At 41.2% G+C, this 16,219-nt stretch overlaps 2 protein-coding genes across 2 annotated transcripts in view; one reads left to right on the top strand and one right to left on the bottom strand.

Moving 5' to 3' along the window:
* The window catches only part of LOC139938154 (uncharacterized), a 313,018-nt gene that overhangs the window by 98,725 nt on the left and 198,074 nt on the right, over window positions 1-16,219 (bottom strand). The gene's annotated exons all lie outside the window — the stretch shown is intronic.
* The window catches only part of LOC139938303 (pre-rRNA 2'-O-ribose RNA methyltransferase FTSJ3-like), a 19,588-nt gene continuing 3,487 nt past the window's right edge, over window positions 119-16,219 (top strand). The window contains exons 1-15 of the mRNA XM_071933730.1: window positions 119-279; window positions 2,103-2,208; window positions 3,712-3,838; window positions 4,897-4,996; window positions 5,672-5,890; window positions 6,807-7,015; window positions 7,740-7,966; window positions 9,024-9,122; window positions 10,030-10,171; window positions 10,855-11,096; window positions 12,003-12,123; window positions 12,996-13,089; window positions 13,580-13,927; window positions 14,851-15,038; window positions 15,865-16,052. Of these exons, the coding sequence (XP_071789831.1) occupies window positions 213-279; window positions 2,103-2,208; window positions 3,712-3,838; window positions 4,897-4,996; window positions 5,672-5,890; window positions 6,807-7,015; window positions 7,740-7,966; window positions 9,024-9,122; window positions 10,030-10,171; window positions 10,855-11,096; window positions 12,003-12,123; window positions 12,996-13,089; window positions 13,580-13,927; window positions 14,851-15,038; window positions 15,865-16,052 (2,477 nt within the window). The 5' untranslated portion in view covers window positions 119-212. The remainder of the gene's footprint in view (window positions 280-2,102; window positions 2,209-3,711; window positions 3,839-4,896; window positions 4,997-5,671; window positions 5,891-6,806; window positions 7,016-7,739; window positions 7,967-9,023; window positions 9,123-10,029; window positions 10,172-10,854; window positions 11,097-12,002; window positions 12,124-12,995; window positions 13,090-13,579; window positions 13,928-14,850; window positions 15,039-15,864; window positions 16,053-16,219) is intronic.

The raw sequence follows: 16,219 nt of genomic DNA, 5'->3' as shown, positions 1-16,219 counted from the left end.
TTTTGCGATGTGTACCTCGTTCTCATACAAAATGTAAATGATCATCGTCTTCACCTTTGAATTGCATTGTTAAATAACCTTAGGACATACTTTCGGGGACGTTCAATTTCTCGTTACAACACACGTGTAGAGACTTTAAATGCATCGACGTGCATGTGGAAACATTTCTTTCCCATTTTTGTAACTTTATTTTAAAGAATTTGGGGTTAAACATGGGTAAAAAGGGGAAGACCGGGAAACAGAGGAAGGATAGGTATTACCATCTTGCAAAAGAATCAGGTGAGTTAGATTGTAGACAACAAAAGTGTGGCTTTCCAAACTTCTTTTTGACCAAATTGATAAATTACTTTATTATTTTTATTTTATCTACAAATAAGTGACAATTTCATTTTGCTCATCTTCTTCCTTTTCCCTCCGTTCTTGCTTGCTTTGATTCGATGAAAACAATGACGTTTATGAGTTCTTAATGACCACTAGTAATTGATTGTTACAACTCTTTATAATATTGTTGTCATAATTGTAATCTATTTTATATCCCGACTCTTGCCCCCAAACGTTCGTCGTTGTGCTTGATTGATGTTGTGCAATAATGCAATGCAAGTTGAAAAAAGGCAGTGGACACTATTGGTAATTACTCAGGGGTAGTCAAAATAACTATTAGCGTAAAACCTTACTTGGTAACGAGTAATGGAGAGCTGTTGATAGTTTAAAACAATGTTAGAAACAGCTCCCTCTGAAGTAAAGTAGCTGTTGGGCACGATCGGTCAATCTGCACGATCGGTCGATCGCGCTGCGCTATTGATGGTGCAGCAATCGGTCGATCGCACAACAATCAGTGGATCGCGCAATGAATATCTTTGCGCGATCGACCGTACGAGTATTTTTTGCGCCATCAGCCGATCGTGCAGGAAAGGCTTTGCGCGATCAACCAATCGTGTAGGAAGGGGTTTGCTCGATCAACCGATCGTGCAGAAATGGTTTCACACATTCGACCGATTGTGCGGGAATGGTTTTGCGCGATCGACCGATCGTGCATGATCAATTGATCGTGCTGCTGGTATGGCTTTGTGCTATCGGCCATTGTACAGGAATGGTTTTGCTCAATATCGACCTATCGTGCAGGTAAACCATTCCTGCACAATCGGCCGATCGACCGATTGCTGTGCAATCACCAATTGTAGCGAGCGACCGATTGTTGTGGGATCGACCGATTGCTGCGCAACCAATAGATCTTTCAATAGCGCAGCGCGATCGATTCCGAATACTCAGAGTTAGAATGAGGTCTCAGAATCAAGCATCTGAAAGAAGCACACAACTTTGTGTGACAAAAGTGTTTTTTTATATATTATTATCTCGCAACTTGAGCTCAAATTTTTACAGGTTTGTTATTTCATGCATATGATTAGTTGTGATAACGTAACCCTCCTGCTAAGCCATCGGCAAGAGGGTTACGTTATCGCAACTAGCATATGTTGAGATACACCAAGTGAGAAGATTGGTTTTTGACAATTACCAATAGTGTCCAGTGTGTTTAAAAATTAGTTCAAGTACACGCCAAGCAACGCACTAAATTCCATTACACCTACAGATTTTATCTGTATCGTATGCTGCATTATCATCTATAAAATCATGTGCAACACTTGGCTTGTTAATATTTTTGTTGGGCACAATTGGTGTATCTCAGCTCTGAAAACATCCAACTTTAAGGAATTGCTTGCGACTACGCAGCAGAAGTACACACAGTGAGTGACAGACTCACAATTTTCTGGCTTAAAATCCCCTTCTGTCGGAAGGATGGAGGGTTTAATTTAAGAACCACCCCATCATCGGGAGGATAAGGTTTTGATAATCACAACTAGTATCAATTGACCCTTTGTAAAAAAAGAAGTTTACGTTTTGAAATTATTTGGCACAGGAGGTAGGTGCCAAGTGAATGCTAATAAGTTTTAGCAGTGTACAAACAATTGCCCTACATAAGATTCAAAACTGCTCCAAAACCCATCATTCAAATTCACTTGAATGTTCACCAGACAGTTTAAAGGAAAAGGGTTTATGTTTTTGTCTATAGCACACTAATGTTTTGAATGATTGACTTGTTTCAGGTTACAGAGCCAGATCAGCCTTCAAATTGATTCAGCTCAATCGTAAATTCCAGTTTCTGCAAAAGTCTCGTGTCCTCATAGATTTGTGTGCTGCTCCAGGAGGATGGTAAGAAACAGAACCCTGTTCTAGCCCACCTTCATTTTATTTTTTTCAAGTCATCAGGGCCCAATTTCATGGCTCTGCTTACCGTAAGCACAGAATCGACGCTTAGGGAAGCAAGGAACTCTGTGCTTACGGCAAGCATATTTCAAAGGTTAGCGGCAAATTTTGGCTTCTGCGCGTGCGTACTCCACGTTACTAGGCATTCTACGCTTCCAAGGCTAGCACAGAAATTCAGCGCTTGCACATAAGCGGGGAATCGTGATCGTAAGCGCAGAATTCGGCGGTAAGCAGAGCCATGAAATTGGGCCCTGCTGGTCAAAGATATGTGAAGCATTGTAGCAAAATGTGTCACTGGAAAATATCAGTATGGAGAAACAGGCCGAAACTGGCAAACAGGGTTGAAACAAAAATAATAATAAATTTTAAATTTTATATTGGCAACTTCCTTTCTGAAGAAAAAACATCAAAAAGGTTTTAAAATTAACATTAAAAAATACAATATGTGCCAAGGTATTTCCAACAAAGGATTCGACTTTACTTGCCTTTTTCTCAGTTTTATTCTCTCGCATTTCATGGTAATATCTACTTTCAAATCTTTTGAAACAAAAGTGGCATAATCAGTATTAAAGCATTGATTCTGCTCTTTTCAAATGTATTTATAATTAAAAAACGTTGTGCTTGATCGCATCAGAATAAGTCCAAGTATGTCAGACACCTGTTGAATCTGGATCTTAAAGGCAAGGGCCACTATTGGTTTTTGTAAAAGACTAGCCTTCACAGTTGGTGTATCTCAACATATGCATAACATAACAAACCTGTGAAAATTTGAGCTCAATCGGTCATCGAACTTGCGAGATAATAATGAAAGATAAAAACACCCTTGTCAGAAAAAGTTGTGTGCGTTTAGATGGTTGATTTTGAGACCTCAAGTTCTAAATCTGAGGTCTCGAAATCAAATTCGTGGAAAATTACTTCTTTCTCGAAAACTATGGCACTTCAGAGGGAGCCGTTTCTCACAATGTTTTATACCATCAACCTCTCCCCATTACTCGTCACCAAGAAAGGTTTTATGCTAATAATTATTTTGAGTAATTACCAATAGTGTCCACTGCCTGAAACAGTAGTTTTGTAATGATTTTGTGTAAGCTTGGGCGATATCACGATATTATCGAATATCGCGATATATCGCGATATATCGCGATAATCGCGATATATCGCAATATCGATTAAATATCGCGATGTATTTGCTAGCTGAGACATATTGCACCCCATAGGTTTGGAGTAAAACCAGAAGAATAGGTCATTAGAACACCTCTCTTATGCTATGACTGTCTCTTCTACAACTTTCACTTGAAGACTGATGATGTCAAGTTTCATTAATCGCGATTATATCGAATATCGCGATATATTGTCGGCGATATATCGTGAATAAAATAAATCGATATCGCCCAAGCTTAATTTAGTGACAAGGTTACAATTGTGTTTATTTCCCCTATTCGTGTCCAGGCTTCAGGTAGCGTCCAAGAATATGCCAATGTCCAGCCTGATCGTAGGTGTGGACCTCTTCCCTATTCGACCCATCCCACATGTTACAACACTCGTGGCTGATATCACCACAGAGAAATGCAGAAGTGTAAGTCACCTAGTCACTTTTCACACAATGAATCCTATTGACCCTTTGCAAGCGCATCACACGCGGCGACTGATGCCACGCTCACCATGTTTGTGGTCAATAGGGTTACGTGTAAACGCAGCGTCGCCTTAAATGCACAATGACATTGACCACCAAAATGGCGTATCCAAGATTATTCTGATGATGACGTCAGGTGAATTGGGTCAATAGATGCATGTCACTGGACTTGTGCACCGCTCATTTGGGGGTCAACTTGGCTCAAAGTTGCTGATTTGTTCACCCTACTACTTGTCGTCAACTCGCTTGGTGCCGTCAACTCACCGTGAACTTAACCAATATACATTTAAAATCCACAAAAGAAGCATAGTAGTATTAGCTAAAAGAGAATTTTCATAAGTTTACATGAGGTTACATTTTGGTTTTAAAAAGAAATTCCCTGAAAAAAATCATCTTTAGCAGCAAAGCTGTTGGATGTATCTTGCCTTTTCACAGAGCTTGAACAACATGGGCAACAGAGGGTGCCAGATGGCAGGGTATGGAATATTATTAACCTAAGACATCGCTGATTGATTTACCAGTAGTGCAGTTACAAGTAGTGTTAGACACTATGCCGTACCAATCACTTACACCTTGAGTTAAGACTATCCATAACCAGCCATATGCAGGAAAAGCGTGTCATGGCCAAGCGGTTGAGAGCGCCGGATTCAAGCTGTGGTGTTTGATCAGCAGAGTGTGGGTTCGAGTCCTGGTCGTGACACTTGCCATGTAAAATTGGAAGGTAGTGCTTTCTGCTCTACCAGCCAGGCTTCGGATTGATGATGCCCAAGCCTACATCCATATGGACTGTAAAGGGGGTAAACCTGTTTCAGCCTAGGAATAGGTGGCAACGGCCCTGGAATAAAAAGAGTTGTAGCCCACAACTTGAAGTGGCCCTCAGGCCTTGGTTGTATCGCGACTCGCATTTGTTTTTAAAAGAGGCAAGAAAGCTGCCCAGTCACCATTTGCCTTTGAGTTTTCCATATTTACCACTTTGAATTGTTGTGTTTACATTCACGCAGGCATTGAGGAAAGAGATTAAAACATGGAAGGTTGATTGCGTACTCCATGACGGTGCACCCAACGTGGGTACCAGCTGGGTCTTGGATGCATTCACACAAGGTAACAATTCCTAGCACTATCGGTATTCTCACCTGCCCAACTGGCGCTTGCTCTAACGCCCTTAAATGGGAACCATTTGCTAGTGCATTTTTCCAATTGGCTTTGTCCGCAGAAAGGGTCGTTTTTAACTATGTGAAACTCAAAGAAAAGAAAGTCCAATTTTAACATTTCAAATGGCATTTAGATCAGGAGATGTTAGTTAACATTGAAACACCGGTCGCACTAAATACCGAAAAACTCATGACCCCTCACAACAACTCACGACAACAATTTTGAAATGCACTTTAACAGAACATTTGAACATAATTCAACCGTAAAATGTGTGCACAAGAGTCATATGCATCTAAATCACTTTCAAACTGTTGACAAAATTGTATTGTTAACTGTAAAAAAGGTGTTTTTTACCTGGATTTATTAACGAACGGAAATATTCGCCATGAAATTATGTACCAGTTTTACAAAAATGTTCAGTGGTAATATGTTTGAAAACCTCAAGCACTTTTTATTAATCATCGACACAACGATTGTCAATTAATATATTAAAATTTCTACGCATGATTTTGGCTGTAAACATTAATAAACCCCAGTAATTCTGTGTGAATTGATTAATAAAAATAAATGTACCAATTTATACACATTTATAAAATTACTTTTTTTTGTCTCTCATCTTTACAGCTCAGCTTACCCTCTGGGCGATGAAGCTTGCCTCTGAGTTCCTGACGAAAGGCGGCTGGTTCGTCACCAAGATGTTTCGCTCTAAGGACTACCAGCCCATCATGTGGGTTCTCCAGCAACTGTTCAAGAAGGTGCACGCCACTAAGCCCCAGGCTTCCCGTGCTGAGTCGGCCGAGATCTTTGTTGTCTGCCAGGGGTACATAGCACCGGACAAAATCGGTATGCAGCATTTTGAATTCAATACAACAAAATACAACAGGGTCTTTTGAGACTCACAAGGCACTTTCACAGGAACATTTAAGAACATTTCTCAGCCTATTACCTGGGCCTAAATTCATAGAGCTGCTAAGCATACAAATCTGCTTAGCATGAAAGTTCTTCCTTGATAAAAAAAAGGATTACCAACCAAACTTCCAATTGTTGCATATTGCTAGGTACTGGTTTTTATCAAGGAAAAAAATTCATGCTAAGCAAACCTTTGTGCTTAGCAGCTCTATGAAGTTGGGCCCAGCTCACCAAAACGTGGAAGGAGGAATAGGGGAAGACAGAAACTCAGTTTATAGATGTAGTTGCCAGAGACATCGGGGTGCTTCTAACCGATCTGTCCAACTTAATGAGTGATAGACAGGGATGGGCAAATCTTAACATGATTCCAACCTCGGGTAGACGAGAGAGAGAGAGAGAGAGAGAGAGAGAGAGAGAGAGAGAGACAAGTTGAATGGCTCTTGACTGGCACCCCCTAACAAAGATATTGAACAAATGTGGTGACTGCCAATGTAAGGGCTAGATAGCTCAGTTGTTGGAACGCGGCCACAATAATTAGGTCATAAGTTCAAGACATTTTCTAGGAAATTTGTCTTTGTTCAACCCCAAATTACTTTTATTTTCCCTTGAAATAACATTTGTACAATTTTGGCTTTTCTGTAAACAAAGTCTCCTAACCACTTTATCCACATGTGATACCCCCCCCCCCTCTAAAAATAAATACACACAAATTTTACAGAATGTGCCGCCGATAAAAAAATTTCAATCCTGATTTGTTATTTTGTTTTCTCCTTTTTTTAAATTTTTTGTAGCGTAAAAGTGTGAAAATATTTTATTAATAATTGTTATTTTCTTTTTTTTTTCATTGCAGACCCAAGGTTTTTCGATCCCAAATTCATCTTCAGTGAAGTTGCCATGGAGACCAAACAGAAGTTTGCCATCCTCGCCGACCCGAACAAACCCAAGAAAGTCAAGGCGGAGGGCTACGAAGAAGGGAACTACACACAACACACTGTTGTTAAAATGTCCGACTTTGTGGCTACCAGTTCTCCGGTGGAACTTCTCAACAGCGCTAGCGAGGTGAGAGACTAAAGAAGTTTGAGATAAAACTGGAAAAAAATACAACACATTTAGAAACTGCTGAGTTTTATCCCGGCTTGGCAGTGACAAGATTGTGTCACTGATCAAAAGATCAAGCATGAAACTTATCAGCTGATCAGGCACCTTTTTTATATTTTTTTTTAATGTCATAGAAATTGAAAACACTGTTATAATAATTAGTTCTTATCTAGTGCATTTCACAATAGTCAATATACTTTACAGTAGTGCTCTTGTCATTTGGCCAATAACATTCCAGTAATCTTTCTCGGCTCCCTAGGGAGTATACAACGCCAGGCTGCCTTGGCGCTCTAGTGGCTTTTTCAACACAATATCAACTATCAACCTCTACCCTCGCAGGTACCCATTTATTCCCCTGGGAGAAGAGAAGCAATTATAGTGAAGTGTCTTGCTCAAGGACACAAGTGTTATGACCAGGATTCAAACTCACATCCTGAGGACTTAACCACCAGAACTTGAATTTGTTGCTCTAAACCACTCGGCCATGACACCCTTCTGTACAAAGGGAGGTGTGGATGGCCATTTCAAAGTGTACGCAAGGATTTTCCTCCCAAAATTGTGAAAGTATGAGACCCGCATTGTGTGGAGGGGCTGTTCTGTGTTGTGCAACAGAGCACCAAAAGATCCATTCATAGGTGAATGCATTTATAACCAGTTTTTCCCTATTTGACCCTGTCTTTTCTAGTTATCCTTCGACGACCCTGCCTTCGCCAATCACACTCTGACCACCAAGGAGATCAAGCACTGCTGTAAGGACATCAAAGTGCTGGGAAGGAAGGAGATTCGCATGCTGCTCAACTGGCAGAAGAAGATTGCCAAGGAGATTGCTGCCAAGAAGGAGGAGGAAGAGAAAGCGGCCAAGGAGGCCGAGGAGGAGGAAGAGGCAAAAGGCAAAGGAGCGGGAGGAGATGGGTAAGAGATGAGATGGCTGTCTGTTCGATATTTTAAGAAATGATTTCGGGTTGAACATAGGATAAATTACCAATGATTTGCGATAAGGTTGCATATCCTTTTGGTGATCCCCGGCTGTCTCTAGCCACTTGGCTAGCTCGTTGGTTATGCAAATGCAATGCAATGCAAATGGTTCAAATCCCACCCGTTGTGATTTGCCTGTGAATTTTCTTTCTCTAGAGTATACATAGCTTAATAGACATAAGTGTAAAGCCTTGTTCGCATTGGACTAATGATTTACCGAGACAGTGGTTAACATTCCAAAAGGGGAAACTTACCAGCGTCCGCACTTGGATTAATGACGTGGGTAAACTAACTGACACGATCGATAAAACACATACCGACTAACTTAAGACAAACACAAGAGGACACTATCGCAGTGACCTTTGACGGGGAAGCATGACAGCGAGAACGCATTGAGTGCAACCGAGCTTCCGACCGTGTAAACAATGCACGTGTACGGGGTGTCATCACACGATCACTCAGGGCGGCAGTTGATCGGGGACCGAATGTGGCGTTTTACTGGGACGGCTTTTACCCTGATCGCGTTCGCACTGGACTTTTCGGCTCGAGCAAACTAACCTGGTCAATTTAACCAGGCACTCGTTTAAACTATCCATTCGGGTCGGGTAAGTTACCTGGGAGGGAAACTTACTGGGCTGTTTGCATTGGACTTAAAATGGGTAAGTTACCCATTTGCTCGATTAGTTTACCTAAATTAAGTCCAATGCGAACAGGGCTTAAGAGAAAAACAAATTATAGTCTTTATCCCCAATCCTTGATGCAAATATAACATCTAATAAACAAACATTTTGTTCCATTTGTTAAGAAACTTCTTTATATACATTGTGTATTTCATTCCTTTCTTGTTTCCTTTGAAGTGCATCTTTAAATACAATCTGTATTATATCTTTATATACAATCTGTATTTTAATTCAGTCTCTGGAATGCAACAAGCAGATGTTTTTACAATAAACCATCAATCATAATTTTGATTTGGTTTGTCTTTACTATACAGAGAGGCTGATGATGAGGCTGATGACAGTGAAGATGAACTTGAAGCTATCGATAAACAACTACAAGAAGCCAAGGAAGAAGAAGAAGCTACCAACAAGAGGTGAGTAGGATCTATCCTTATGAGCTCTTCCATCTACTTTTACCTCCACTACTATGAAAGGGACACCAAGGCAAAGACCAGGGCCCAGTTTCATGGCTCTGCTTACCGCCGAATTCTGCGCTTACGATCACGATTCCCTGCTTACGTGTAAGCGCTGAATTTCTGCGCTAGCCTTGTAAGCGTAGAATGCCTAGTAACAAGGAGGGCGCACGCGCAGACGTCAAAATTCGCCGCTTACCCGTGAAACACGCTTGCCGTAAGCACAAAATCACTGCTTCCATAAGCGCCAGTTCTGTGCTTACGGTAAGCAGAGCCATGAAATTGGGCCATGGCCTCTAATGTCTCTGTGTCATGCCAGGCCTGGGTCCAATTTCATAAAGCCTGTAAGCACAACAATTTTGCTTAGCATGAAATTTCTTCCTGGATAAAAACAAGATTACCAACCAAATTTTAATTTGTTGCATATTGCTTGTTACTGGCATTCATCTGTTGTTTGCTTATCCTGAAAAGCATGTGGAAATTTTATTGGTTATCCTGTTTTAAATTAGGGAAGAAATACCGTGCTAAGCAAGTTTTTGTGCTTACAGGCTTTATGAAATTGGGCCCTGAATGTCATACTCTGTGAAAATGGTGGCAAGGGGATAATTTGTTTCCCATGCATTTACGAACTGTTGATTTAAATGTAGCTGTTATGCTTGTGCTGGATCCACACTAGACTGTATGCTTTGAAATAACCAATTGCCATGGTGCCCTGTGCTTTTGCTGTGGTGCCCTTTGCAAAGCTCGAATACAAGTTTACATATTCCTCCATGAATGACATGGTCTGTGAAAATGGTGGCAAGGAAACAATTTGTTTCACATGCATTTAAGAACTGCATTAAAATGTAATTGAACTGTTGTCTCACAGAAAACGAAAAGACAAGGTGAAGATGCGGAAGAAACTGCGAGAGCGTCTGCAGAAGGCCATGGCAATGAGTACAGGAGCCAGCCAGACTGACACCACGGAGACAGCGTCCCTGTTTGCGTTACAGAACATTAAGAATAAAAAGGTGATTTGCTGCACTTTCATTTCATTGTATTTGTATTGCGATCAACGGGTGACTGAACCCTAACGCTAACCCTAGCGCTGAGAACCTTCTATTCACCAGTGGCCCGAATTCCATTGCTATAGCACTCCGCACTAATGACGTCACTTTTGCTCAAAATACCCGGCTGTCAGACAAACATTCCACCACCTAAGCGATCATGGCATCATTAACTCACCAAATGGCACTACAGTAGTGTATAGTCAGTACACGCGAGCAAACATAAAACGTGGACACACGTACCCGCGCGTATGTTAGTGAAATTTTGTTTGTTTGTCTGGGATCCTGGTACTAAGCTTATATGCGGGGTGCTTTTGAGTACTCTCATTGAAACGCTTTGGGTAATGGCTCAACCCTTTTCATCTGCATATGTGTGCTTAGAAATACTACTTATGCAGATAAAACCATATAGAACGCCCCAGATTGCAGAGTTGGTCTTTTAAAACCAAAGATAAATGTATGCAAGTATATAGGCTTTGCTTTTGCAAGATTGCGTGCTTGCCCTCACAGTTCAGGTTTTTTTTTTCAACTGCCAATCACAGCCCTGCGTTGTGGATCAGTTACATGGCAATAGTCGGAGGCTTTTAATATTAAAACAAATTGTCGGAGGTTTTAGATAATAATTTTTAATTTTTTTTATAACGCAGCAACTTCAAGCAGTAAATCAAGATGACTCCGGCATCGTAGACAAGGACGCCCAGGAGCAGGAGGATCACGACTCTGAGATTGAAGCCCTGATGAACGAGTCTTCGGACGAGAGCGACCTCCCAAGCGAGCTGGACTCAGATGAGGCGGAGATTCTGATGGAAGAGAGGATGAGGAATAATAAGAAGAAGAGAACGAGCAGCGACGAGGATGATGACTACTCAGATGGAGGCAACTCGGATATGTGAGTTTTTTTTTTTAAAGGGACACGTTGCCTTGGATTGGACGAGTTGGTCTATGAAAAGTGTTTGAAATAGTTTTTGTTTTTGCGAGTGCCACTGAGTGACTGATATGTGAACTATATAAAAAGCCACTATTATTATTGTTATAGCCATTGATAAAATGTAAGATGCTTTACTATAGGCCTAATTGCTTCTTTTCACCCAGGGGTATAAATGGGTACCTGCGAGGGTAAAGGTTGATATTGTGGATGAAAAAGCCACAAGTGCCATACGGCAGCTCAGGGTTGTTTACTCCCCAGGGAGCTGAAAAAGATTTAAGGAATGTTAGAGGCCTAATGACCAGGGCACCTAATGTAAAGCGCATCGATACATTATTGTGAAATAGGCTATAACGACCCATTGCATATACTGTAACATTCTCAAAAAGGAGGCAGATCATTGGACAGTCGCTTTGCATAAAAACGTGCGCGTGACCTCAGCGTACCTGTAGCGTTTCAATACAGAACGCGCCTCCAAACACTGTGCGAAAATTCTGGGTGTCAACTCTCTTTTGTGCATGTTTTTTTTTACTATTTTGACACCCAAAATGACACCCAGGATAGGCACATGTGAGTACGCTGCGTGTATTGCATGGGGTCTATAAGAACTAGTTATCATATTGTTATTGTATATATTAAAATAATGAATAGGGTAGATGGCCTTAGCTTTTCGGTCCAATCCGGACCTTCTTCAGAGGCATTAAAACAAGTACAAACAAATACATATCCATTTATAGAAAAAGAGAGGGGGAAAGGGATTAAGGAAAGAATCCAGAAAGAAGCGGGAAAATTATTGTACATGTATATATTATACATTTTTGTATGGATAAAATTAAACACTTAACTGAAAGTTTCTGCTCCATCGAACAGTGACCCTGGAGCTGAGGATGAAGAAATCGATGAACAAAAGAAGAACCCACTGATGGTTGACCTGGATGATGAAGATCCAAATACTAAATCAAACAGACGCACGAATATGTGGTTCAACAAAGTAAGACATCCCTCTCCTCTACTCTAGACTACCTAGCTACTAGAGCCCAGTTCATACTTCCTGCGAATGCGAATTTGACTTGAATTTGACGTCACAGCCTCCTTTTGCAGCAATATTCGCAAGAGAATAGAGCAGAGTTCAACTGCTGCGAAACGTTCGTTGCGAATTTGTGACGTCAAGTTTCGCTTCGCATTCGCATTCGCAGGAAGTATAAACCGGGCTTAACTCTGCATGTGCTGGAGGGGCAAAGGAGGGCCTTTGTTCCCGACACATGTTTGCATTCTTTACTCCCTCTTGCCCACACCCCGCAAAGACCCCAATTTAAAAAGTATGATATATTCACTTAATATTTGGGTAAACAAAGTTAGACAGCCCTTTGCTCTTAGACTTTCCAGCTGCTAACCCTGCAAGCTTGCAGTGGCGGAGCTGTGGAGGACCACAGGAGGGCATTTGTCCCTCGCATTGTTTTCTCTGCAACCCCCCCCCCCCCCATTTGCCCTCTTCCCAAAATAGATGCACAAATATGTGGCCATGCAAGACGTTATATGGCCTTTTGACTGTGTTTTTTCTCTGTGACATTCGATACTCCTTAACATTAGCTGTGTCTCAGATCATTGCACAGTGGACAGCATTTTGATTTATTCTGGAGGGAAGGCAGTTCTGAACGGCACAATGTATGCTGAAATTACTGGGCAAACATTGTGAGTTCTGGGCAGGTTGCCCAGCACTGCCCATCGTGGCTACAACACTAATGCCCAAAGCAGTAGCCGCAGCCTAAGCCCCAGCCACCAACATCCAAGAGATCGGCCACCCTAGTTCTCGAAACCATGTGTAGACCAGTACTAATGCTTTTCTTATCGTTACATCGCCAGTCTATATTCTCAGGGCTTGAAGCAGATGAAGATGAAGATTTTGAGATTGGTCAAATGACTGACAACTACAAAGAACAAGGGGGAACAATAATTGGTGAGTCAAAACCCTATTTTGTTCTATAAGAATATTCAGTCAAAAACATTGAATTGGAATAGGAGTCCCGGAGGTGATACCATTACACCAACCTGACCTCACCTTTTCGTGGCGTGACGTGGCCTAGCAGTCATAAAGAGCACCAGATTCAAACTCGCAGAGTGTGGGCTTGAGTCCCAGTCATGACACCTGTGTCAATTAAACCATGATGCTCCGTCCTTGTAACCATGTAATGCACATAAAAGAACCCAGTGCACTTATAGAAAAGAAACCGGTGTTCCTGGTTTGATTGGCAGCATATTGCGCCACAGCACCTTGTAAACCAATACATGATGCTATGTAAAAGGAGAATGTCTCATAATTCAAACGTAGTCAGACTTACATTCCAGGAAAGTACTGAATGGTAAGTGCCTTGAGTGTCACTGAGTGAGGGGTATTTGCCCGCTATATAAGAAGCCACTATTGTTATTGTTGTTGTTCTATTTAACAGAAAGAGAGAATGGTGACGATGCAGACTCCCTCGATGAAGACGACCAGCCCTCGTCCAATCGGAAAGCCTCGTCCAAGAGTGTTCGCTTCAACACCAGCATCATGAGCATCTCCGATAAAGGCAACAAAGAGAGGGAAGACCTACCCTCGGACAGCAGCGACGATTCGGACGCCGAGACGCCAAATGGCGTTGAGGTCGATAGCAGCGATAGTGACTACGACGACGAGGTGATGATTCGGGAGATGATCGACACTAAAGGGACCGATCAGGGACCCGTGGAGAAGAAGAAGAAGAGCGCCAAGGAGAAGAAAGCTGGGTTTGAGGTGGTTGGGTCGGACGGTGCAGCAGGTTGGTGTTGTTGACTTCTTTAATAAGAATAATAGTAAGATGAAGAAGAATAATAAGATACATTTATATGGCGCATAACGCAGGAGCCTCTATGCGCAACACAAAACATATAACAATGGAAAACAAATATATACTAAAAGCAATTAACACAAAAAAAAGATTCAAACAAATGAGTCTGCCATTTTAGTGAGTCAAAAACTTGACTCCACAAAATGGCGTGTCGTGTTATTTCATGATGTAAAAGGAAAACCATGCAATTTCAAGGCATATTTGTGTGGATCGTTATATTCTACTTTAAAAAACATCTTTCTAACCATATGCAGTTTATAACAAATGGTTTCAAACGCTTTTCATAGACCAACTCGCCCGATCCAAGGAAACGTATCCCTTTAACATTGACTCTTTGCTTGTAAGTCGATGCTTACTGTTTGTAAAATTTATCCTGTTTATGATATTTCTTGGAATTATGAGAATAATTAGTAATGTTTTAAGATTTAGATTTGATTCGATGCTTTTTACTTGGGAAGGTACAACTTCAGTAAACACTCTTCAAAATGAACGGCACTAAAACCTTTTGGTTACAAGCCTTGGTATAAAGCATTTTGTGAAGTTTTTCACTTTGAATTAATTTGGTTATGTAGAAGGACATACATTCTTTTCCTCCAAGATTTGAATCTTAAGAAGCGTTTCTCTCAGTAGCGTTTCTTAAATGGTGTATTCCTATTAGGAATTATTCAATTCAGATTTTCGGCAGTATCTCAAAAACGCAATCAAATTTTCACAGTTTAGTTTTATTGTATATATCTTCATTAATACAGAATTAAAACATATGAACGGTTAAAAAAACAAAGGTACACTATGTCTTTAAAGATTCCTACAAATAGTTGATGATAACTCTGTTCCCCCCCCCCCCCCCATTACAGTTGCACATGCGCAGTATCTGGACCCCGAGGGCCTCGCTTTGGGAACCTTGATGGCCACATCCAAGAGGAAACGACGTGAAATCCTGGAGCAAGGCTACAACCGTTTCTCCTACGGGGAAGAGAACCTACCAGCTTGGTTCGTTGAGGAAGAGGTCAAACATGTCAAGAAGCAGCTTCCTGTAACCAAGGTAACCACGGCTCGATTTTGCAACGCACCAACAGTCATCTTAATATGAGATGTCGATAATGCCATGGTGATTTCTATTGTGGGGTCAGTCTTTCCTTGGCAATTAAAGACACCGGACACTATTGGTAATTGTCAAAGACCAGTCTTCTCACTTAGTGTATCTCAACATATGGATAAAATAACAAACCTGTGAAAATTTGAGCTCAATTGGTCGTTGAAGTTGCATGATAATGAAAGAAAAACACCCGTGTCACATGAAGTTGTGTGCTTTCAGATGCTTGATTTCGATACCTTAATATCTAATTCTGAGGTCTTGAAATTGAATCCATGGAAAACTACTTCTTCCACGAAAACTACCTTACTTTAGAGGGAGCCGATTCTCACAATGTTTTATACTATCAACAGCTACCCATTACTTGTTACCAAGTAAGGTTTTATGCTAATAATTATTTTGAGTAATTACCAATAGTGTCCACTGCCTTTAAGATTGATTTGCAGTTAAGATTAGTCTGAGCTCTGAATGTGGCCCCACGGCTAGATTTCACAAAGCTTTTAAGATTCTCCTTGAGATGAGTTTGCAATATCCCCATGGTGATTTGTATTGTGCTTAGCATCTTAGCTTTTTGTCAAATCTCTTTGAGCCCTGGACTTGATTTCACAAAGCCCTAGTTCATCTCAAGATTGAAAACTAATCTTGGAGACCTTTGATATAAAATATCTGTTTGATTTGTTCTTTTGCATTACTTTATTGTTCAGTGTTATGATTTTATTATGAAATTTGTTGACACATTGACTATTCTGACTTCTTCCCCCCCCCCCCAATCCAGGACATGGTTGCAGATTATCGTGCCCGTCTCAAGGAGGTGAATGCTAGACCGATCAAGAAAATAGCGGAAGCGAAAGCCCGTAAGCGCCAACGCTCCCTGAAACGGATGGAGAAGCTACGGAAGAAGGCAGAGGCCATCGGCGAGACTGTTGACATCTCGGAGAAGGAAAAGATGAACCAGATCAAACAGTAAGTGTTTGGTGCCATGAGCAAGTTTCGAGCGAGGGACTTTAAATATTTTTCACGGTGTGGTCGTAACCAAACTGAGGCTGGACGAAATAATAGTCTGGTGCCATTCGCAATGAATGTTAGCATTCATTACTGTCTATTGTCGACCGTTGGGCAACACAGGCTGT

Source organism: Asterias amurensis, chromosome 6 (genome assembly GCF_032118995.1).
Source record: "Asterias amurensis chromosome 6, ASM3211899v1".
In the NCBI taxonomy this organism is placed as follows: Eukaryota; Metazoa; Echinodermata; class Asteroidea; order Forcipulatida; family Asteriidae; genus Asterias; species Asterias amurensis.
The sequence above is the reverse complement of the archived record's forward strand: the minus strand, read 5'-3'. Positions and strand labels throughout refer to the sequence as shown.